General features: G+C 58.7%; 1 protein-coding gene across 4 annotated transcripts in view; it reads right to left on the bottom strand.

The window, feature by feature from the left end:
• Nucleotides 1–240: 240 nt before the first annotated feature.
• Nucleotides 241–24,781, bottom strand: part of BCL11B (BCL11 transcription factor B) — an 87,820-nt gene continuing 63,279 nt past the window's right edge. For all 4 annotated transcript variants that reach the window (XM_054566939.1, XM_054566941.1, XM_054566940.1 and 1 more), the window contains one exon: nt 241–2,282. In XM_054566939.1, coding sequence (XP_054422914.1) covers nt 241–2,282 — 2,042 coding nt within the window. The remainder of the gene's footprint in view (nt 2,283–24,781) is intronic.

The following is a 24,781-nucleotide window of genomic DNA, read 5'->3' as shown; positions in this document are numbered from 1 at the left end:
AATAAATACAGAAATTATTGCACAGTTAAAAGGCTCCACAATTTTGACTGCCTTAACAACCCTCGGGTTTCCATAGGACTTCGCAGACACAGGTTAGGTTGGAGGGCCGCCTCCCCTGGGCCCCAGGGACACGCGGGGTGCTCAGTGGCGGTGACACGGAGGCAAGTGTCAGGTCAGCATTCTGTCGCTTGGCAACGGTTCCACTGTACAGGTGCGGGGCGCCCACCCGCGCGCACGCGCTTAGCTCCTTTCGGCCTGCTCGATTTTGACGTCGTTAGTCAGCAAGTGCTCGCCGTGCCACTTTTTCATGTGTTTCTCCAGGGTGCTGTAGACGCTGAAGGGCATCTGGCAGATGTCGCAGCGGTACACCTCCTTGCCGATCTGCCCGTGCGTCTTCATGTGGCGCGTGAGCTTGCTGCTCTGCGCGCATGCGTAGTTGCACAGCTCGCACTTGTAAGGCCGCTCGCCGGTGTGGCTCCGCCGGTGCACCGTCAGGTTGCTGCAGTTCTTGAACACCTTGCCGCAGTACTCGCACGTGTCGCTGCGGCGGCCCTCCTTGGAGCTCGGCCGCCCGGGGCCAGGGCCGCCCAGGTGTGGCGTGCTGCCGCCGCTGGCCGTGCCGCTGCGGCCCGACAGGCCGCCGTCCAGCAGGTCCCCGGGCGGCGTGGAGAAGCGGAGGCTGCCGTTCTCCGACGAGTGCTCGGACGACGTGGCGAAGGGTGACTGGCGCGCATCCGTGAAGCCCAGGAAGGGGTCCTTCATGAAGTGCCGCGACGCCGCGTAGCCCACCAGCCACTGCGAGTACACGTTCTCCGACGGGATGAGCGCGGCGGGCGGCAGCTCCAGGTCCTTCTCCACTTTGATGCGCTTGGCCGCGCTGTTGAGCCCGGGGCTGGGCAGCGGCGCCGGCTTGCGCGGGAAGAGGCCTGGGAAGGGCTCGGCGCCTGGCGCGAAGCCACCGCCGCGCCCGTTGACCGCGCCGCCCGGGCCCGCGTCACCACAGCCGCCCGCGTCATCGTCATCACCCGTGTCGCCTGCTGCGCGCTTCAGGAAGGCGCCGCGCTTCTGCTTCTCAGCCAGCAGGTCGCTGTACTGCGGCAGCGCGCCCAGGCCCACGTTCTCCATGACCTTGCCCAGCACCAGTGCCTTCTCGTCGGCCAGCGCCTTGGCCGCACCGCCCACTCCGGCCGCGCCTGGAACCCCGGCCACCCCAGCGCCGCCATTCTCCCGGTTGCGGCTCAGCTCTGAGTCCATGCTGAAGCTCGACTCTGGCCGGCTCTCGTTCTCCAGCAGCAGCTCCTCCTCTTCTTCCTCCTCCTCCTCGTCCTCCTCTTCGGGCTCGTGGCCCAGCGACGGGTCGCTCTCGTGGTGGCGGAAGTCGCCGCCCGCCTTGAGCCCCTCGCCAGTCAGCTCGCTGGTGCCGGGCTCCGGGGAGCTGGCAGCCGAGAGGCCGTCGTCAGAGCGGCCGGTCAGCGAGCCGGCCTTGTGCATGTGTGTCTTCATGTGGCGCTTGAGCTTGCTCGCCTGCGAGCACGCATGGTCGCACAGCTGGCACTTGTAGGGCTTCTCGCCCGTGTGGCTGCGCCGGTGCACGATGAGATTGCTCTGGAACTTGAAGGTCTTGCCGCAGAACTCGCACGACTTGCTTTTGGCGGGCGGCTGGGGCGGTGGCGTGCCGCCGGGGGCCATGGGCGGCAGCGGTGGCGTGCTCAGGAACGGGGACTTGGGGCTGGGCTGGAAAGGGTTCAGGAGCCGGTGCATAGGGTTACTGCGGCCTGGCGACACGGGCGGCGGTGTGGAGCTGTTGCCCGCCAGCTCGCGGAGCCGCCTCGAGAAGTCCATGGCGGGCGAGTCGATGGCCATGGGGTTCAGGCGCATGACTCGGTCAAAGGCACTGGGGTGCTGGGCGACGAGCCCCATCTCCTCGGCACTGAGGCGGTGCGGGTCCAGGTGGTGGCGCGGCGGCGGGCTGAAGAGGGGTGGCGTGCCTGGCAGGCGGCCCTCCCCGAAGCCTGGGTGGTCCCGCAGGATGGGGCCCGTCATGCGCAGCAGGTTGAAAGGGTTGCTGTCGCCCAGGAAATTCATAAGCGGGGACTGGGCCACGGCCTCGGGCCCCAGCGGCGGCGGGATGGTGAGCCGCGGCGTGAGGGAGCTGCTGGCCGGCCCGGGCTCCAGGTAGATGCGGAAGCCATGCGTGTTCTGCGCGTGCTGCAGCAGGAACCACGCGCTGTTGAAGGGCTGCTTGCATGTTGTGCAAATGTAGCTGGAAGGCTCATCTTTACCTGGGGAGACACACGGACAGAAAGGCAGAGAAGAGAGCGTGAGAAGCGGCCCGGGGCGTGCGTACCGTGGGACCTCTGACCTGAAAGCACGCGTGTGAAAGGCCCAGGCCTGCGCGTGGCGTGGCAGACCCTCGGGCCAGGCCGTGTGTGCTCCAGCTGCCTGCAGGCTTCTGCCAGCCATGTGGGCAGGAGGCCCTGGCCAAGCCGAGGCAGGCCGTAGGACCTCAGCTAGTCACTTCAATTCCGTATATCTCAGTTTGCACCCCTAAGGAAAAGGCATCGTGTTCCCATTAGCTCCGAAGCCAGATGAGATGTGTTTGTGAGGACACCTGATTGCAGCAACAGGAATGGTATCAGGCTCGGACTGTGAGAGCCCCGGCCGCACCAGGCAGCCCTGGGGTGGAGACGGTGTCAACCAAGGCATGACTGACATTTAGATCCAGGTAATTCTTGGTCACAGGAGCGGTCCTGTGCACGGGGGGATGTTCAGCAGCATCCCTGGCCTCTACCCACCCGAAGCCTGTAGCGCCCTCTCACCCTCAATCACTAAGCTCGAAAACCTCCCCAGGCATTACCAGGTGTCCCCAGGGAGGCAAAACCAAATCCCCGCACCCCTGAGTGCCACCGATGACACAGTATTTGATCCAAGGAAGTTCTAAAAACGCAAGCACTGAAAACACTTTTTAAAGAGAAATGGCTGATACCTCTATGTCGTTTGGAGTTTTAGCTCCAGGAAATTGTAGGGATTCATACATCAGCATCGGTGCAGAAAGCGCTGTCTGACTTAAACACGGACAGGGACGGAAGGAACTTCGCATGTTATGAAGATCGCTACTGTGTGGTGACTGCCCTATCGTGGCCTCTCACACACACCCCTGCCGCTGTGCAGGGTCTGGCCTCCACAGAGCCCCGCCCCCCACCCAGGAGGGGGCGAGGTGGGGGCCCCTGGTCCTCATGAAGTCCTTTGCCAGAAAAGTAACCGAATGAAAGCATGTCAAGCCTGATAGTGCAGCCAGAATGAACGGCAGTGAGCACAGGTGTGTCACACAGTGGCTCTGGTGACATCGGGAGCAAGCCGCCACAGACACGGATGGCACAGAGCCAAATGGCAAGGTCTTGTCCGTCATTGGACCGTCATAAAATGGAAGCCAAACCCGCCCCGCGGCCGCCTTCCTCGGCCTGCGGTGAAGCGGCTGCTCTTCCAGTCGGGGCCTCTCCCAGGGCCTCATGTACAAGGGACGGGCGTGGGCAGGCCTGCCCGCTGCCCTCGGAGCTGCTCGCCGGCCAGGAAGGAAGAGGAAGAAGACACCACAGCCGCCATCCTGAAGCACCCCTCTTGTTTTTCCCAACTTCCCTGCGCCCTGGAGATTTCAACTCTGATGGAGCACCGCAGCCACACACTCCGTGGTGACCGTGACCGATGTCAGTTTGGTGAGGCGAGGTCCCGCGGGGCTGAGCCACGATGACAGCCCCTCGCCTCGGCCTCTCTCAGGTCCGTTTAAGGACCTCTGAACCCCGTGCCAAGATTTATTTGTTGTGTCCCACCCATGAATCCTATTTCTGGGGGCTGCACCCTTAGCAGTAAAAACCAAGCGACTCAGGGACCATACGCCGTGAACCACGCGCAGGTGGACCGGGCCCGACAATGGCCGAGGGGCCGGAGCCCCCGCGCCAGGTGGTGTGGGCAGTGGCGCAGAGCAGCACCACGCCATCAGCGGACAGGGTGTCAGTTCTCCCAGCCCTCAGACCCACGGGGCCGGCACACCCACCTCCGACACCAAGGGCGCGCCTTACAGGTTTGCTGCCACTGCCGTCTCCTCTGCCGTGTCTGTGAGTTTGGTGGTCAGGAGACCACTGGGCAGGGAGGACAGAAAAGACAAAAAGAACTCGCAAGTGCAGTTTCACGTCACTTTGAGGAGCAGCTCAAGGAGAGCTTCTGAGTGAGACCGTCGTCTTTCTCCAGGGCATCTGGGTCACCTCCCTCTCCCAGCACGTCAGGTAACTCAGTTCCCCACGCTGGGGCCCCAGAAGAGCTCCCCGCACCTGGAAAGGGGCGGGGCAGCGCAGTGGGGGGAGGGGAGTTTCCCTGGCAGCCCAGCTGGCCCTCTCCGCACGCCACTCAGCTGGCAGAGAAAGGGCGGCACGCTCTCCTGTCCCCAGCTTGTCAGCTACTGTGCGTGGGGAACCGAACCGTTCACCTCCGACGGTCTCACAGGAGAACTGGCCCGAAGCCGTAGTCAGAGGCGTGCTCCAACCTTCTTCCGGAGCGAGGCCAAATAAGTAATAAATACGAAGCAGGTAAATAAAAGTCCCTTCCTAACACAGAAGCTAAAAAGGCAAACGAAGGGCCACATCCCACGAGGTCACAGATCTTCACGTTAGAGAGCGCGTCTCTGCCCTTCGCCTCGGCTTCGGCACCGCCACGCATCGAGCTGCGGCAGATGCTGCTCTGAGGCTCCGTGCTTCTCGGCCGGACCCCTACCCTGCCCCCGCACCCCAGTCTCTCTCTTCACCGTCTCCATTTCCTCACGTATCTTCACTGCACTTCCTGTTTCTTGTTCTGATGGCCACACATTTTCTAGAAAGTTCTATAGCTGGTGAGGCATGTGGCTAGCGAAAGGAAATTCAGAGCCCCTAGGCAGGCCAGGGCTGAGGACTGCTGTACCACCGAAATGGCCGACGAAAACATTTTTTAAAAATAAACTCAAAATGGCAGCTGCTGGGAAACGTGTGGCTACATGTTCCAAACAGCTCAGATGTTTCCACTTCTTGTTTTAAAAAAAAGAGGGGAAGACACTTGTAAATCTCCAACAGGGAGCAGCCCAGGGAGGAAGTTACCTGCCCATAATTCACCATCGGGTGTCTCCATCAAATCGGATTTCAGGGCCGTTCGCCATGCCCGGAGGAGCTCTTCCTTTTCCTGCACCCCGAAACTGCTCAGGCTCCCAGGCTCCCCTTCTCGCAGTGGGGACAATCCCTGCCAGGGGCCTGACTTCCCAGGATCTGCTGGCTTCCGATTTTTCAAAACTCTCCCAGCCCTCAAAGGCCCTCCCTAGGCAGCTCTCTCTCCACTCTGCCCCCTTCTCTTTTAATACAACGTTCATTCCCACATTACCATTCCTGCTTCTCTTGCCCAGAAGTAGCCCTGAGCTACTGAACTGAACAGTGCCGGAAAGTCTTCGAGAGCCACGTGGAACATGCTTCCACTCGAAAACTCACTATTTTAAACTCATGGCCCACGCAGGCATGGACGGTTCATTTGTACAAGCAGCAGACGACCCGGGGTCACAGGGTTGGCCCGCGTGCCTTCCTGGGACCAGAGGTTTCCTCGCAGTCACCTGATGTGTCCTGCAGCTCAGGACCACCTGCCCAGGTGAACTGGGGCCTCCACCAGGTGAGGACACCACCAGGGACCCCCGACAGGATGCTAAGACTGCAAACTGACGGGTCGATTACTGTGAAGCGACTTTCCCAGCAACATGAAAGGCGGCCCACAGACCTAAAAACGTCCAGCTGCATTTGAAGCGATAGGTCAGGCGTGGTGAACCCAGGACCTGCCTCTTTCCTCGCTTCCCTCCTTCCTTCCTTCCTCAGACATTTTGAATATCAGTGGATATTTACTAGATAGAACTAGATATCACCACGCTAGAACTTCTTCGCTCTACAGGCTCTAGAGGGAGCCCCTTGTGTTTTTCGCAAGCTCAAAGCCCTCCCCGTGGTCTCCCGGGGCGAGAGGGCAACGGGGGCTCCTGCCTGTCCACACCCAGAGAGAGGAGTCCACCAAGTCGGTCAGCTCTCTCAGTCTCGATTTCCTTCTCAGCAGAATGGGAACAGCAGACCTGGGGGGCCAGGTGCGACGCCGGGTAGGAACGCGCCCTACAGGGCTGCACGTTCCTACGCAGGCATTACGGCCTGGGCTTCGCGCGGCTGGCTCTCTAGAGCCCGGCTCCCATCTCACACTGGGTGTTCCACGGGTGCCTTTCCGTGTGGCGCTGGCGGTAACAAAGCCCTGGAGGAGCTCGAACGCAGCCCCCCAATGCACTCGGCGCTCCCGGGAAGCAAACCTCATTTTTTATTGTGACGCTTGGGAACGGACACGCAACTGGAGCCCTGCAGTGAAATGCGACCCTCCCTCTGCTATTACGTTTGTTTTCTTTTAATGAGCATTGCAATAATTTCCTCCTCATTATGCCGGTAACTCTAATAGTGCCAATGAGGGTATCAGGGATGTTCAATTAAAAAACACACCTTTCGTTGAGTTACCATTATTCCGTCCAAAGGCCGTCACTGAGAGCAGGAGTGCAACGGGTCTCCTCCTGAGGCCGAGCGACTCCCGTGGAAAGGCACCCTGCCTGCAGGAGACAGTCGCTCCTTGCTGCTCAAAAGGGAGAAAGGACACCCCACCTCCCAGCGCAGGCAGGGCCGGGGTCAGAGGCCGCCACTGCCCTCCGAAAGCTGGAGGCAAAAGTGAGAATCCCGCCACTGGGCCGTGCGTGCTGGGCCGTGGCCCCCGCGGTGAGCAGAGCGCTTCACAGTTGGTTTGGCACTTCCACGTGCACAGGCTGTTTCCAGCTGCTCCCAGGGCCTCTGGGGGCGGCCAGGCAAGGACTACGTTCCTGCTGGCGGTGACCAAGCTCAGAGTCAGCGGGGGAAGGGTCTCAGCCCTCCCGGGCTCCATCGGCCACCCACCGGCACACAGCCCCACCCAGGGACGGGTCACTCCCTCTACGCTTGTCGGGACCTGTTTCGCAATGAAAACAGTGGGGGGGGGGGCGGGCGGGCGGGGTTCTTCTGCCACCCTCTGAGTGTCCTCCCAGGGAAGGGCTCCCACTGTCCTCTGATGGGACCTCGTCCAGTGCCCCGCAGGCCTGGCTGAGCCTGCAAGCGGTGACATGCCACTCAGCACCTGGTGGAGGGGCCCTGAGACACCAGGCAGCCAGATCAAGAGCAGGAATCTAGGTCCCAGGGTGCCCTGTGGCAGGCTGCTTCCTCTCTCCGGACCTCAGGGTGCCCAGGTGCAAAGGAAGGGCCGGGTTCTCTGACCCCCTACTCCACCCTCCTCGGAATCCTTGACAGCTGACTTCGCTTGTCTCCGCATTTCCAAAATGAGAATAATTACTATCACTATTATCCCTTAGATGTCTAGGCCCCCTTCCAAGAAAGTTTTAGAAAACTGTCTCCTCTTTCAGGATCCCAGAGAGAAAATGTCAACTGGCCACCTGGGGGGCCTTTGTAAGTTTCATGTTTGTGTTATTTTTGAACACAGACGGCCAGGAAATCTCTGACCATCCCTGCTTGTTCTGAAAGCAGTCCATCAAAGCTCAGCCCGGCAGAGAGAGGCAGCACTGGGGAATCCCAGCAACGGCAGTAACAATAAAATCAACCATTATTAAATCCCCACCAGCAGCCAGCCCACAGCTAAGTACAACTGACCTCACACGGGGCTCCCGACAACCCCTGAGGTCAAGGCTGTCGTCAGCACCATTTCACAGATGAGCAAAGTGAGGGGTGGGGGCGGAAACGATTCGCCAGAGGCTACGCCGCCAGCGGTGCTCCCTCCCGAGTGTCAGGCTGCGTTAGGCTGTCTTCGTAGGAGCCTGACCAAGAGGAAAGAGTGCAGGCCTGGGGGGCCGGGGCAGCTGTGCGCGCCCTGGTGTTTAAGCTTTGCTTCTGGCCCCCGTGCTAACTGAAACGTGGAGGCGTGGTGCTGCTGCCTGGGATCGCAGTCACGCAGAGAAACCACGCTGACCGTCTCAGGGACAAGTAACCGATGCCCTCTGTTGGGTGTGGGCGCTGGTGGCGGTGGCGGTGGGGAGTCGCACTGTTACGGCTAACGCACAGCCCCCGCTGATGGCGGCTGAGCCGGCCCTGCCTGGCAGAACCCAGGCCCCTCCACCTGTGTCAGAGGCAGACATTTCCAATCCATCCCCGGAAACTCCCTCCAGACTCAGCATCCTCCCCAGCCCTGCGTTCCTGAGAGCCAGCGTCACGAGGGGGTGCCTCCGCCTCTTGGCTGGCCCTGGACCCCAGGGCTCCTGGGGGGCCAGGGCAGGCAGTGCTGCACAAACCAGGTCAAACCAGGTGGCAGCCCGTGTGCTGCTGAGAGCAAGGACCACACCTGCCTCTCATCCATTCACGGAACGCATGGGGCTGGGGACCTTTGACCCACTAGGGGCCCTGCCGGTAGCGAGGGATGCAGCTCCCATTGCAGTGCGCATGGGACTCCTAATAACAACCCTCCAGCTGCCTCATGAGAAGCAGGAGGGCTGCCAAGGAGAAGTTCAAGGTGCTGGGAGGGAGACTGCAAGGGTTTGGCAGGATCCGAGAGTCTAGGCCCAGCGTACACTGGCCTCTCACTTGCATTACCCTGTTTCATCGTCACGATAACTCTATACACTGTGACCATTTATGGGAGCAATAAAGGACGCTCAGAGACTGTAAGTGTGTTGCTCAAGGCCACATTATTGGCCTTGGGTTATTTATGTAAAATTTATTGCCTGGGCTGGATTCCAAGCTCCCGGAGGACAGGAATCGAGCCAGTCTTTGTCCACGGCTGTGACTTGGGCCACCAGCACGTGTCAGAATTGTCCTCAGAACTGTCAGTGGTCTGCATGAACGGTGTGTTCTGCCAGCTGCCCCATGGTCTGCATCACATAAGTCATCACCATCGGCACACGGACGTCGGCCCCTATCTGGGTGAAGCCGCTGGGCTCCACGTCTGCCGCACCCCCCACCCCCCGCCCACCGCGAGGCCAGCTGCAGCTCCGCACTCTGAGCGAACGGCCGGCCGGCTTCCCAGGCGCGCCCGGCGCAGGCCCCGCCCCGCAGGCCCGAGCGCTCTGAAGGCTGTGTGCCCACCACCCAAGCACGGGCGGGGATCGGGGTGACTCCAGGCAGGCCGAGACACTGCGCCGCTGCCGCTGCCCACCTGTAAGCTACCGCAGCGGCGGGGGACGGTGGGCGGGGCGGGGGGAAGCAATTGGGCCAGCGATCTCCCCTAATCACAGAGCTGATGGCGCCTGGCGCCCTTGAGGAGGCCCACGGCGCTCGGCCTGCAGGGTCCGGCCGCACTCGCTGCCCGCTCTGCATCGGCCAGGCCCCTTCCTGGTCGTCTCCTCGGCTGTGCACTTTCACACTCCCATCGCCTGCCGCTCCCTAACATGGAACACCTGCCGTGCCTTCTCTACCTGCAAAATGTCTCCTTAGACCCAGAGCAGGTGTAACCCCTCTCTCCTCCTGCAGCATTCTGGGAACGCTGCTGGACACCGACCCCTACACGGATTGCCTATTTTGCCCTTGACTTGGGTGTGTTCAACTCACATGCAACCTGCACGTGCCAGTGTTGGCGTCTGAGGGGGATGCCCACAGCAACTTTGGGAAATGGGTTTTCATCCAGATGTTGGAGAAGAAGGAAACTAAGGCTCATCACAGTTAAGTGAGAGGCCCAAAGACACACAACCTGGTCTGAGCCTATGGCCTGGTCTGAGTCCAGACACACCCCCGGCTGCCCCTCCACTGGGACGCCAACGCTGCCACCACGGTCCCCAGGGCGGGACCGGAACCAGCCGTGGCAAATCCTGCCAGCGGCACCATGAACACCACGGGCTGGGCGGTGATGGCAGCGGCAGGCTGTGCCATGTGTCCCCTGGCTGAGAACAAAGGGGCCTCACACAGCGAAAAAACCTCACTTAGCCTCCAAGTGTTCGTGGACAGTCTGTCTACCCCAGCAGCTTCCAGGTGACCGGTGAACTTTGTTTGTGCTTTAGATGCCTGGAGTCACCTCAGCCTGGGAGACTGGGCCCTTCGCCTTCATCCAAGCCTCAACCTTAGGCCCTGACATCCTCCAGACTGCCAGGGGTGCCCAAGAACACCCATGAATCCCACTTCCAGCAAAAAAGGCATTCCTGGAAGGGAGTGAACCCCAGGAGAGCTAATCTCGTCCCGCAAGCTCCAGGGATATGCCTTTCTCATTCTTTCACTCACTCATTCATCGATCCAGTCACCACGTGCTGGGGGCCAACTGCAGCAGAGGAACAGCCGGGACCCCCCTCCACCAGGAGGCCACAGGTGGGGCTGGGAGGGGAGGCGGCTACGGTACAGGAGCAAAGAGTTCTAAGGCAGAGCAGAAGCTGCTGAGTGACTTCAGGGCGCCTAGGCGGGGGGCGGGGGGGGCCGGACAGACACGGGGAGAACACAGCACCTGCCCAGATCAAGGAGGAAAGGCAGGGTGGGGCGCCCAGCCTCAGGTGCCGGGACACCTGGGCTGAAAGGACGAGAAGGTTCTGTTGGCTGCAGGTTGTGGCCAGTGAGGGGCTGGGGGCGCAGGCAGAGAGGCACACACCTACGAGACGTCCGCGAGGGGTGCAGCCCCTGCTGGTCCCCAGGGCTCCCAGCACGGGGCTGTCCTCGCTCCCCCACACTCACATCCAAACCCAGGGCCGAACGATCGTGGGGAGAGCCAGGACTCTTAGGCTTCTCCTAAGAACCCCAGGAAGTGAACCAGGACAGCAGCCAAGGTCACCCGACACTGGCACGCCAGACACTGTTGCGCCCGAGTTGCAAAAGGTCAAAGGACCTTCTCAACGCCATCCACCCACCTGCTCCTTCCTCCCTTCCGTCCTTGACCACACAGGTGCATGAAGCGCCTGCCCTGGGCCAGGTCCCGCGCTGCGGGATGCAGGGACGCCGCAGGGAGCGTCCGCCCTCACGGAGCCTGCAGTCTGGGGCAAGAGGCTGGTTTGCCCACGAACACCGAGTGAGGGCTCAGGCCACTGGGCCACCAGTAAAGGGCGTGCCGCGTGGCCTAGGACGCAGAGGAAGGAGAGAGCCACAGCCTGGGGGGCTCAGGGAGATTCCTCCCAGGAAGGAACCGAGTTCAGGAGAAGTAAGTCTGTCGCACAGAGAAAGGTCATGCCCGGCAGGGGAACCCGCATGAACAACGGCATGGAGGTGGGGTCCTAGAGTCCCCGGGGTGGGGGTGGGGGGACTGGAGGTGGAATTGACAAGGGGGCTTGCGATTTGTCCGAGGAGGCTCTGGAAACATACAGAGGCTCGGGTGGATACAGATCAAATCCCGCTGCTGTCGATTCTAGCACTGGAAAAAAATACTTTCTTAGTGAAGATTTTCAAGGCCACCCGCAAGACGACTTGAGCGATCCACTGCTCAGTATCACAAAACCCCAGTGCGACAGGGGATGTAGGTGCGCCCTTGGCGGGGCTTTGTTTCAGACCAGATCCAGTCTTCCTAGCCACAACACCGGCAGGTTTGGAGAAACGAACCCAGGGGGCGGAAAACGCGTGGAGGGAGCTGAAACTCCCATCGAGGAGGGTCACGGCCCCACCAGGAGGCTTCTAAAATACTGCCTCCGGGGGTTCCAGCTTTCCCTCCACCGCTCAGCCTACCCCCGAGGAAGCCCCCTTCAGGAACAGGGTGGGCCAGGTCCCTCGTGAAGCAGGGACACAGAAAAGTGAACTACAGCTGCAGGCGCCATGCACCCCAGATTTCCCCAGCCTCAATTTCAACTGCTCGGTTCTGTGGTCAGACCAGGTGTGCAGTTCAGGCTCAGGAAACAGCCCCGCAGCCCTGAAACGAAGCGCGGCCGCTGACCGCGGGCTGCCTGTGGGGGCAGGGTGAGAACGGCAGTGCTCGCCACGAGGGTGCCGGAGCCACGGGCAGGACACCCGGAGTGGCTTTCGGTGCGGCACCTCACGGACGACATTCTCAGAAAACGAGGCCCATTTCTCCAGATCCTGTCTACAGAGTTTCCCCCTTTTGCAGAAGACGCTCAATCTGCTGGAAATGATACGTCCTCCCGGAAAGAGAAAAATGCATCGTCAGAGTCCTTGGAACCTGTTGACGTTCTCTGAAAAGGACCCACCTTTCCCAGTGGGTTTTAGCAGGCAGACTGGGGAGCTGTTTTGGATGTTTTGTTCCCCTTCCTTCAACCGGCCCCCCCACCCCCCACCTAGGGGGTTTTCTGAAAGGCTTCTAGGACTCTGGGGACCGGAATTCAGCAGAGAATGTGAGAGGGAAGCACAGAGCAAACCACCCTTACCCTTTCATAGGGGGAGGGAGTGAAGTAAGAGATAAACAGGCAAGACGAGCCAGGAGAGGCCCGCGTTGGCGTGTGCGAGCCTGCGTGCGCGCACGCGAGCGCGCGCCTTCCGCAGACAGGGGAAGTCTGCCTCCTCCGCCCCTCGCGGCTCCCTGCCCCGGGAGGACTCCACCCTGCCTGTCCTGAAATCCGTGCGAACCTCCACCTTCCACCCCAAGAAGGAGTGCAGGGGCACTAAATCTCGTTTTAATGGCGTGTACGTTGAGCTCGGAGGAGATAATTGACGTTATGGAGAACCTCCGCCCGAGTGAGAGAGGTTTGCTAATGCAAAGGGGCCTCGTTACCGACGCACCACAAACAAGTAGTAATATATGTATATTGTTCTGAGCGGCATTGCAGCCAAAGTGTTCCGGTCCGCGGGGATTGATAAAACACAAGAAAACAGCAGACATGCACTTGTAAATTTGTCTCATTTGTCTCTGAAGTTAAAGGTTATTCCCTTGTTCTGAATTTGTAATAAAAACATGCTAGCCCAAGCTTTGTGGAGAATGTTTGAATATTTAAATTGTGTATAATGATAGGCAATTACAGGGTAAAAACTGGACCTCATGAATGGGGGAGCGCTGTCTGGTTCGCCGCGTGTTTTCCCACCGATGACTCATTTATCTTTAATGCATCACACAGCATCCCCCCAAACACACACATGCACACACACATGCGCACGCGCGCACACGGGCTGCAGGGACCGTTACCAGCTCCCACTGCCACTAGCCAGGGATCAACCGAGCTCGGGTTTGCAGGGGGGGGGGATTTTTTTTTCCTTTTCATTTTTTTAGTTTTGTTTTCTTAAAATTCCATAGTACATCTCTCCAACCGAGGGCTAAGACAGAGGCCGTGGCCCCTCCAGGGCGGCCCCAGCGGGTCAGCGGTGGGGACAGGAGGCCAGGCGGCCGGCAGGGGCCTGCGGGCACAGCATGAATTTCCTCTGTCCCCCCAAAGGACGCCCCCCCAGGAGAGCAGGGGGCTGGCAGGGAGCCCCAGCGGTGCCCGCCCGCGGTGGCCCACAGCTCCCGTCCTGAGTGGAGGTGCCCGCCCGGCCGCCCAGGTTAACCAACTGCAGCGTTCGAGTAACTCCAGCCAGCTTGTCACCAAGCACAAAAGTCATCAGCGAGTGAATGTTCTTTTCTGCACCACAATTAAGACGAATCAATACGACGTGCCACAAATGGTATTTTACTCTCAATAAGAACTCGAGCTGAGTTTATTCAGAATATTTTAGCGCTTCCCCGGGGGATTTTGGGCCTACGCAGATGGCAAATAAAGTACTCAGCCTAAGGCTACAGCACATTATGGTAATTCTAATGTCAGATGTACTTTAATATACAGCTCTATTTAATCACCCCATTATTTCACATTTCCATATGAAAAACCTGCGGCACAGCGCTGAGCCTCTGCCGCGGTGCCAGCTCCCTCCAGCCCGCCGGCAGCGGGAGATGGTCATCCTCGCCAGGCGCGGCTTACAGTCTCTGAGCTTCCGGCCCGGTGCGCCGCCAAGCTGCTCGGTGATGAGAAAATCAGAGCGTTTGGAGATGTATCAGCCACCACGGGAGGTCACAGGAAATAGAAACCTAGCACCCCTTGCCCCCACCCAGGTTCACCTGAAAATGCAGGGGTGTATGAGTGTGTACACGCGTGCACACATGTGCTGGCACATGAACACATGCACCAGGTGGTGGGGAGAGAATCGCACCCAGGCTCCCAACACAGCCCCCCTCCAAACACCAGTGGGCCCAGCATGGTGGCTGGGTGGCCTGGCGGCTCCTGCCCATGGCCCACACGGACTGCGCCAGCTGGGTTTCACGGCACTGCCTGCCCGCCTGCCCCCCACAGAAGGCAGTGACAGGGGCAGGAAGCTGTGTTGGTGACAAAGGAGGTGGGCACAGCACAAGGAGGATTGGAGGACGGGGATGCTGCAGCCCGAACAGACCGGAGGACCTGGACCGGGAGGGTGCCGCCGGGTGTGCGCTGGAGAACCTGAGGCTGAAAAGCCCAGGCCCCAGGGGAGGCCGAGCCCCGTGCGTTCCAAGCGGCTGCAGCACCTCCGGCTGGTGCGGCCGGCCTGCTGGTGGAGGGGGGCCAGCGGAAGCTTGCGTTTGGGCTGAGCCCAGGAAATCGCTCTCACACTATCACACGCGGGCTTGGCCGCACGACATTCCAGGGCAGCCCAGCACAAAACCCGCTGGCCACCCAGTTCTGGATTTCTCGAAGATGGGTTTGCCACCTGACCCTGCGGGGTGGCCCAGTAACGAGTCCACATTTAAAGCCACAGCCTACAAATGTAGCAAACGGTTACAGCGCGTGTCATCAAAACGAGGCGCTCGCAGGGGAGCAGGGTAGGTCTCATTCCTAACATGGGATTTAAAAAAAAAAAAAATCTCTAAGGGAAGAGAAGAGAAAGAGAGGAAGGAAAAAAGAAAAAGGAAGGAAGGAAGGAAGGAAGGAAGGAAGGAAGGAAGGAAGGAAGGAAGAAAGGAAGGAAGGACAGAGGGAAAGAAGGGCAATAAACCCAAGAAAGTCCTAGCAAACGTTGCCAAAAACACTCGCAAACTCCTCAAAATTGTCCATCCATCAATAAAAGCATCAGTTACCTAATTCTCACAAATTTGTCTGATAAGCTCAGCGCAGGCAATGTTTTCGAGGAAAAGGGCTTGATTATCGGAAGGTGCAGGCGCTGACCCCAGCCCCCGCTGACCGTTTCGACTCCTACAGACACGACTGCAAGAGACAGGTCACCACCCCACCCCCTCCCCCGCCATCGGCCACACCTGGTTGACCCTCAAACCAGGAAGGTCCTGCAACTTCTTTTTAAAATACACTTTGGGGGCAAAATTCAACACTGGAGATTCATTCTCAATTTCCAAGTCCTTTGATTCTACCCTATTTTTATTGGTTACCCATCACCCTAACAATAGAGGCTAATGTTAATATTCTCCAGGCCTTTTCCTGGTGGTAAGTTCTTTATGGGGAGGGCTAGACCTGTGGTTCGCAACTGAGGACAGTTCCGTCCCTCCTGGGACTTCTGGCCATGTCTTTAAACATCTCTGACTGCCACAACTGGGCGGGGCTGCCACTGGCACCTAGTGGGTAGAGGCAGGGATGCTGTTAGACACAGCACAACAAAGGACTCTCCAGCCTCAACGCCTTCAGGTGCTGGGGTTGCACCGAGCGGGGCTCCCTCGTGGGCACTTCAGCTTGAACCTGCAGGACAGATGGCAAGAGAGAAGCTCGGAATCGGGGGTCAGGCAGAGGGGAGGAGGGGGGAGACAGAGTGGCGACCTGGGGCAGAGAGAAACTGAGACACAGAGGGAGGAGGGGCGGGCATCATCTACTTTTGGCAACAAGCAAACTGTGGAATCCCAGTCAATTTCTTCATTACAGAAATCGCTGGAATTCCAGAGTCGCCTGGAGCTGTGGAGCCGGGGCTCCCGGGGAGCTGCGTCTTACTCAGGGGATGCCAGCCCGAGCAGGCAGCCAGCCCAAGCGCGTGCCCGCCCGGCCGCGCCCCTCCCCCGGCCCACCACCCAAGGAGTCCCTGGAGGACGCCTCCCTCCAGAGCCCGCTCGGCCACGGTGCCGGGAGGGCAGGGGCTGCCCTACATTCGGCTGCTCAGACGTGTGCCTGGCAACAGCGGCTGCAGGAGACGCAAACCCAAATATACTTCCTGAAGTCAAAGAGATAAAAATACAATTTCTGCTGCGTACGCCACTCTTAATGCTGCTGAAACGCGTATGTGTGCTGGGGGTGGGCGGGGGGGTGGGCGGGGGAGGGGGCGGGCAGAGGGGGAGCGGCGAGGATGGCCACGCAAGCCTGAGTCAACATTTTTTTGAACATGATCCGGAGAGATTACATAAAAAGTACAACTGAGGACCAAGGCCTTCGAGAACGTGCCTGCTCCAGAATATTTTTAGAACAATCGCTGGAGTGATTCTTCTTAGTTGTAGAAACACTCCAAATCAGAAAGTCAATTTTTCCCCTATTTGCAGAAGTGAGCTGGCTCCGCTGGACGGGCGCGCGTGTTTGGCTTGGCGGCCGTTCACCACGCTGTCTGGGCCGCGTTTCCTTGGAGCGTGCACGGTGAACCTGGCGCTCTGCACACGGTAGCACTTTCATTTTAAGCGCCCGGGCCACGCTTCCCAACTAACAGCCTGGAAACTGCAAGGCCCTGTCAGGCCAGCTCTGTCAACAGAGAACAGAGCAGAGCAGGGCTTTCTGGGACCCTCTCCCCACAACAAGGGTCGTAAATGGGGGATGCTGCTTTCCATAAAGCCGTTTAAGAGGCAGAAAATGAAACAGGGCCAGCACGTTCCGGGGAGAGCAGTGGGCTTTCACCTCGCCTGCCTGCCAGCTCCCCCCACCCGCCCACCAACACACTCACAGGCCCAGCCGGATGGTCCCTCCCACCCTCCCTCTGCCGGAACCTGCTGAAGTTTGGACGGGAAGGGACAGGAAGACTTCAGAACCACACCGGGGCTGGGGCCTAGGGCTGACAGATCCGACCCTCCTGCTCCCAGCCTTGGCTGAGCAGGGATGGGTGAGCTCGACTCTGAGCCAACGGGGTTAGCCCCTGTGCTGAGTGAGGGTCTGCAGCGCGCATGTGTAAGGAACCTTGCGCCCAGGCGCCGTCCAGTGGGCGGAGCTATGTATTGGTAAGAACGTGAGTGAATAAATGAGTGAGTGAATGAATAGGTGCTGAATGAACGAGTGAGCGAGCGAGTGAATGACAGCAGGGTGGGGCTAGGAGAGAGGAGAAGGAGAGGGGCCACTCAATGAGCCCACCTCTCTCCGTCACCGGTTAGTAGCTGTGGTCCCGCCCTCCCCATTAGGGAAGCTGTCACTCAAAAAAGGGACTTCCAGGTACAATTTCCACCCCTCCCTGGCATCAAGAAATGTGGTTATTCGGCCTCGTAGAGGACAGCTCATCCCCACTGTCTTTGCTTCGCACGTTCCTCTTTCTTTCTCTCTGCGTTGTTTACAAAGGTTTCATTATGTTTTCAACTAATCAGAAGGGCCCCGCTAATACACAATTAACATGTGATTATAAAAAAAAATTAAAATAGCTTCCAGAAGAAGGAAATGTAATTAAGTAGAGAATGCTTTTCAATAAGTGCTTGCTTTAACCCATTGTCAGAACACAGGCTACGTTCGTCCACAATGCCTGAACAGATGCCAAGGGCAGAATGTTAAAAGCAAGTTAAAAAAAAAAACACGGGACATTATTTTCTGGGGGAATAATAACCATCAACTTGGCACAACACACTGGGGAACCCAGATTCCGGTGGCAGCGGGGCCACCTCCCCCCCAACCCTCTTACTACTCTCTTCTGTAAAAATGCTTCCCTTTAAAAAAATAAAATAAAATAAAATAAACGCCGAAGCCCAAATCTAACATAAGAAGTGTAACTGAGTGGAGAAACAATAGTCAAGCACACACATTCACAAACCCCGCCGTTCACGGAAGTTCCAGGCCAGACCAGGAAGAGAGCTGGATATCACCACTTTTTAATCAAGTCTGGGATTACTTTGCTTGAAATCATTTTGGCCAAATTTCAGAAGGGATCTGTCTTTAAAACCCTAAATCTAAAATGGGTTTTTTAACCTCATGTTCAAAAACACACGGACAAATCAAAGCACTTTGTCACTGCCCCCTTCCCCACACCCACCTCCAATCCACTCCTTATGACCACGACATCCGTGAGATCCAGCCGTGCTAGGGGCCACAATGCCTGTCAACACGAATGAGGCGCTATGGTCTCTGACGGTCCCTATGTCCCCCACAAACTGTAAATTCAACGAGTTCCCAGGAAAAGGCGAAGTCTATGAGACACATGTATGTCCCGTACACGAAGCTTCCAGTCTTCACCATAATTCCCCCTAACGTGATGGAGAAGAAGCAAAATCGGGAAAGCTCAGGGCCGGTGGCAGGGCCACGGTCCTCCCACCTTCAAGCCCGAGCACAAAGCAAATGCCCCGGCCCCAGGCTGCCCCCGGCAACAGAGGTGACAGTGAAAGGCTGTACCTCGCTGAGCTGCACACGTTCTGAAAACGTGCCCAGATCTAGTGGGACAGGCTTGCCAATGAGCAGGGCTCCTGAACAACCACTCCGCACTGGGGACCGGCACCCTGCCTTCTGTCCTCTGGGCCGCCCAGGACACCTTGCAGCGCGGCCGCATGCGCCTGAGCACCGGACCAGACACTCCGGGTTTCTATTCCCAGTGAGCGTCGACTCATGTGTCTTAGCTGGGGGCCTGGGGACAAGGCACTCAACTTCTTTGAATCTGTCCTTTGGTGCGACGTTCCTTGTCTGCACAGTGATGCCAACAGGAAGTTCATCTCTGAGCCTTTCGGGGAGAAAAGCGAGCTTCAAAGGGCTCGCGCAGCCAGCCCGAGGGCCTGCGTGAGCGGAAGGCACAGGGGCGAAGCCTGGATGATGTGGCTCAAGAGTCGGACGTCTTAACCCCGTGGACAGCCGTCGGTGTCAGCAACCCGGGAAGCCAACAGGCCGCACCCCGCTGGGGGCCGCGGGGCCGGTTTCAGCCGCAAGCAGAGCCCGCGGTTCAGAGACAAGCCTTCGGCTGAAGATCCCACGTCTATCTAAGGCCACCCACACCGTGAAACAAAGGGCCGGCAACAGGCAAGGTCGCCAGCCCTCTCACAGAACCAGATGGGGAAACTGAGGCTGCCGGCAGGAAAAAAGGCCTTCCCGAGCTCAAGCACGTGTTGAGGGAGCCAAGCCCTGGTTCCTGGCCCCGCCTTCGGAGCACCGCCCCCCTTGCCAATCACAGCACAGGCACCAGCGCAGCTGGTCCACTGTGACCCAGGGCTCTTTCGGGAGGAAAAGAAGGGACACATTCCCCATGTGTCCTCAGCATTTCCCCCCAGGGCCCCCATTTCACCGATGAGACGGAACGGAGAAGGCCAAAGACACACCCACGGCCTACAGCTCCCAGCCCAGCGTCCTGTCCTCGCTCCCCCACCCCGCCACCCCTCGCCCTGGGACTCAGGACACTTCCCTGGACACAACACCCGAGACACGACCACCTGCCCCCGTCAAGCACAGGCTGACGGGCCCAGCGCGTCTTCACGAACTGCCGCTGGGCTGCTCACCTGGGATGCCAGAGGGAGAATCTGCGGCTCCGAGAGGTAACGCAACCTGCCTGAGGCCACACAGCTCAGCCCATCCACGGCCTGTAGCCCAGGTGGGCCGGGGCTCAAAATGAACGTCAATAAGTTTCCATGTGATAGCACCCCGCCCCACCCCCAGGGACGACAGGCCTCTCCAGAGCGGGAGCCTTGTCCCATCCACCCCGACAGCCCCATCCAGCACATAGTAGGTGCTCTACCAACACCTGCTGGACGGCACTGGCACATCCCCCCGCAACCCGCCACCCAGAAGAGCCGTTAAAATCCTGCAGGAGGCGCCTGCCCCGCACGTCTGCACGGCGCAGCAAGAGCTGACAATTCTTCCTAGATAAATATCTGGAAAGAAGTCGGGAAACAATTAAAACTAGAAGCTAATAAATGATGAAGAAGCCCATGAGCCAAGTCCTGGCCCACTTCCCAGTCTTCATTCATGCATCAAAAAAACCCCAGCAGTCCGAGGCTTCTAGAGGGCAGCTGGGCAGTGGGGCTGTCCGGCTTAATATAAATGGGAATTAGATATGATCAAATGTACTCACTGCGTTCCCAACAGCAGACACCATCTCCCAACGCCCCCTCCCGTGTCTCCCAGCCAAGCCCCCTTCTCGGGAGCTGTTGACAGATGATCTTGTAACCAGGCAACCAGGCTGAGGAAAGGTTGCAGAGTTCCTGCACAGGAACTCACAGGGCCGCATCCCGCGCGCGGTGGCTACTGAGAGGCCGCGGCGTGACACCCTCTTCTAGACCGTAAAAAACAGGGGGCAGGGAGCCGTGGCGTTCTCCCTCCCCTGCCCCGGCCCCACCGGCCAGCCGGTGCGGCAGGGCCAGGGACCCGTCCTCCGGAATCACCACGGCCACCCACAGGTCTGCAGCAAAAGGTCCCAGGCCACAGCCTTTCCAGAGGCCCGCACCTTGCGGAGCCCACCCCGCAAGGTGCCAGGACCCCAAAGCCTCCGAGGCTCGGCGGGGTCAGCTGCACTTTGGGAAATGTGCCTGGGCCAAGAGAACACCTTGGATCTGGAGGAGGGGGAAGAAAATGAGGATCTTGGGGTCAAGGAAATGGAAGCCCTGGGTGCCGCAGGCGTGTGTCCTCATCGTCCTAAAAAATCAAAACACTTTCGAGGCCCCATCAGGCTCCTCGAGGGCGAGCTCTCGCACGGGGCACCTGGCTTAAGCCAGGTGTTTTCACGTCCCAGACCGTGCTGCAGGCACAGGGGCTAGGCCGGCGTTGAGATTATCACGCTGTGATCGGGGCTCGGGGCCCCGGGCTCGAGGCGGCAGCAACATCATTGACCAAGAGCCTGCTATGGGAGAGGAACTTGGCCGAGGCTTTTGCACGCGTGACCCCTGAACTCCATTCCCCCTCCGGATGCACACTAGGGCCCAGGTCCTGACCCGGGGTCAACGGGATGTCTCTCCAAGTCCCCGGCCCGCACCCTGCTCAGGCTAACAGAGCCTTTTGCCAGCAGCTCCCTCGTTGAGGGCTGCAGTCGGTGGCAGCAGGGCAGACGCAGAGAGCAGACAAGGGAGAGGAGGTCCGGGGTGTGCCAGGCTCCGGCGGGGCCTCAGGGAGCCCTGCCGCGCCCCCCTAACCCCCGCCCGCCCGCCGCGGCCGGTACACAGAGCAGGGTGCAGACACTGTGAATTCAGGGCAGAGCTGCCATCTCATTTCTTTCTCTCCAATAACCACAGTGCACTTAATAAAGAGCATGAGTGAAGTTGGAAAATTAAAAACTGGAAAGAGAATAATTTTTTTCCTCCAGGAGGCAAGCCTCCAGGATGTTCCTGTGGGTATCGGAAGGTGAGGGAAGGGCACCCCAGGGAGGAAATGAAGACCCTGTTGTGGGGGAGGGGATACCACCCGAGTATCTAATAAGGTTCTTCTGACAATACCAATGCACACACACTACTGGCTCTTTCTAGCTGCGTGAATAGAAAATTTTCTCTCTACCTCTCTATCTGAATGGAAATGACCGCAGCTAGAGACGGGGCGGACGGCTAGAATGGGGCCATCAACTCAACAAATGTCCACTTCTGGACCACGTACCCCCAGCCCCAGAGGAGGAGGAGGGTCAGGGGCCCCCTCTGGGCCCTTATTCCCAATGTGGACCAACAAGCAGAGAATAGAAATAAAGCCAATAAAAAGGAAATGCCTGAAAACGCAGGGGAGGCTGGCCTTCCGTGGGGGCAGGCCATCCATCACAGCCAGGCTGACAGGCGCGTTTCCAGCTTGCGTCCCCTGGTCCATCTCAGGGCTGAAGGGTTTTCTGGGAAGTGTGGGGAGGAGCTAAGGAAGCCACGAGCTTGGCGGGGCCGGCGGGAGGGTGCCCAGCTAGCAATTTCTCTCTCCAATCAGCAGAAGACACAACTTTGGAAATCAGTATTACTGTGTCTTCTGATTTTTAAAGGAACCCTTTCATCTTGTAGAAAACTTTACAGATGCAGACCAGGATACGAAGAAAACAGACACCGCCCCAGTCACTTGTGTTAAAGTGCGGGCACTCCCTGCTGCGGGCGCACACACAGGCACCTACTGTTGGAGTTCTGAAGAACCATCTACAGTTTTGGTTTGGGCTTTTCTCTCTCAATATTAATTGGGAGCATTTTCCCACATCCCTCGTAAGCCCGCGACATCCTCATGTTAATCTCTCTGTGACGTTCCATCATACGCTGGGACCCTGATCATTGAACCACTCCCCTGCTGTTGGAGTCTGCTTGCCTCCCAAAACGTCCGCTGTCACGAGGATATTGCGGGCACGTGCACGTGTTTGTCTGAGTGCCCCTTGCTAGCTTCAGGACAGAGCCCTGGCGGCAGAAGTCCTGGGTCCGAGGGTAGGAAGGACCTGGCCACACGTTCCCCGCGGTGCCTGCGCCCTCCCACGCCACACCCACTTTACAGCTCACCCTCACGGGGCCCCGGATTAGCTCGTTCATCCCCGCCTTGGTCAGCCCACGTCAAGAAAGCTCCCCATCCAATGGATGGTTTGGGGGGAACCTCCCCCGCTGAGCCGGCCTGCCTGGGCCCTCCCGGTCACTGCCAGGGGGACGATGCCTGCCGCATCGCATCGGGACAGCTGTCTCCCCGGAAGCCGCGCCCAGAGACGACGACACACCCCTGGGCCTCTCCCCAGCTCCCTGGACGCCAACTCCTTCCCCACGGCAGGATGCTCCGCATGGGGCTATTGTCCACAAACAATCGTTTTTAAAAAAACAAACAGAGAGAGCACAGTCGCCGATACTTTTGTGCGATGCTTGTCCGCTTCCTGAAAATGCGAGATAATGAATAAAAATGTTCATTACGGAATTATTCGCTTTCCTCCCTGATTCACGTCCTGGTAATTACCGTGACCAGCCTAATAAAAACGGCTACAAACCGGAGGTCAACTGGCAGTTAGAAGTGTTCATTTTCACTTCAATGTATTCATCTCTGGCTCCTAATGGCCTCATTTTCTCCCATGCTTCTTAATAAATACCACGGAATTACAGGTTAAATAGCTAAATTAAATTATTGCAATTACCACGTGCAGAGCACTGAATCTGGGTTTACCTTTCCCAGTTCAATTAGAGGCGAAGTCTCAACAGCCGCAGAATTCTGATTGCTGTCAATATCCTCCGTTGCTGAGAGTCCGCGCGGTGCCCAGGTGTTTGGTAAGAGGGGGTGCCACCCCCCGCCCCGCCGCCCCGCTTGTTTCTGAGGGGCTGGTTGGAGCGCTCTCGATGGAAACAAAATCACACCATCGAAAGTGGTTTCTGGAAAGCGACCACAAGGCATAATTGATTCTTTTCGACTGAAAAGGGAAAGACATAGCGGGGTTCTGGCTAAATGCTCTGTGTGTGCGAGCACACGTGTGTGTGTATGTGTGTGTGTCTGTGTGTACACACACAAAAGAAAAGGCCCATCCTCAGAAGGGAAAGTACATTTCAATAAATCCAGACGCTCCCCGCGCCATGCCACGGGCCTGCGATGGTTTTCCCGGTCCACGTAAGAGCGCTTCCTCATTATTTAAATATATTCGAAGGCTTGTTGCTATTGCCTCACTACAGGATTAATTACCCAGCATCCCTTATAAGACAGAGTGTCTTAATAATACGCGGTGCCTGGGAAGGAAAAAAAAAACCCTCGCCTGTTCTCTTCCCCCAAATCCCAAGCTAGGAGAGTCTATTTCTTGTGAAAGAGCTCCCCCTGACTTCTCCATCCCTCTGCTTCCACAGGCGCCAAGTTCCATCAAGATGGGGACGCCTGTCCTTTCTTCCCTCACAGCCTTATTACCACGCAGCACCGGTCGGGGCCAAACCCCATGAGGCCCACCCGGGTGCGCCAAGGGTGCACATCATGGAGAGCAGAGCCCACGCACGTCCCTGGCCCTCAAGCCCAGGCCCGGCAGGCAGAGGAGGGGGACCAGCTGAAATCCTATTTGGGGCTTTGTCCTCCCGGCTCCGAAGGCCCACAGCTGAAGGGCCGGTACCTCAGTCGGAGCCAGAAACACAGGTGGTGACTGAGGTCCAGCCACATCGGCCATCGGGGCAAAGGGGCTACTCGAAGCGCTGTCCTGGGGAGCCCATAGCTGGGAGCTCTCCAACCACAACATTCTCTGGGGGCCTGGGCACTTTGTCTGCTCCCCCGAAAGATGAAGGATTCCCCGCCCAGGCCCAGGGAAGCCACCTCGCCCGTGACACTGGGGCAAGGGGCGTCTGTGTCCATGTTGCCCGCCCTCCAGCAGGGCTCTGGCCTCCCCTGCAAATGCCTGGCCCAGGGCCATGGGCCCCTGGCATGGGGCAGGAAGCTGGCACGGCCACTGCTGGGCAAACCCAGAATGGAATCAGGAGCAGGGAGTCCCAGGCTGGGAGCTCCTCGAGGGCAGGGCCTGCGTGCAGCTCATACCGAGGCCCGGGGCCGTCCCCCAGGCCTGGCACAGAGCGGCCCTCGGCCCCGCCTTGGTGAGGCTAAAGGGCGATGAAGCAGCCTGTCAGACTCCAGCAGCCCCGGCCGGGGCCTCGGGCAGCGTCCCGGCCTTCTTCCTCCCAGACCAGCCTTAGCTGTCACAGGGGAGTGGGCACGGCCTGGCCCAGGGTGGCGGGGGCCTCAGGGCGGCTTGGAGAGTGAACACACGTCACCCCAATCTTCCAGGGTCCCCGGCCTTTTCCTAAGGGCAGGATCTACTCCACAGAGCAGCCGGTTTCCCAAGAGAAGCGGCCAGCAGCCTGAGCAAACAGTCCCACAGAGGAAAAACCAACTCTAGCCAGGGTC

The sequence above is a fragment of the Pteronotus mesoamericanus genome, unplaced genomic scaffold, assembly GCF_021234165.1.
Source record: "Pteronotus mesoamericanus isolate MK-2021 breed Mesoamerican mustached bat unplaced genomic scaffold, CSHL_Meso_final contig_182, whole genome shotgun sequence".
NCBI classification, from domain to species: Eukaryota; Metazoa; Chordata; class Mammalia; order Chiroptera; family Mormoopidae; genus Pteronotus; species Pteronotus mesoamericanus.
This window is presented reverse-complemented; position numbering and strand designations above follow the sequence as displayed.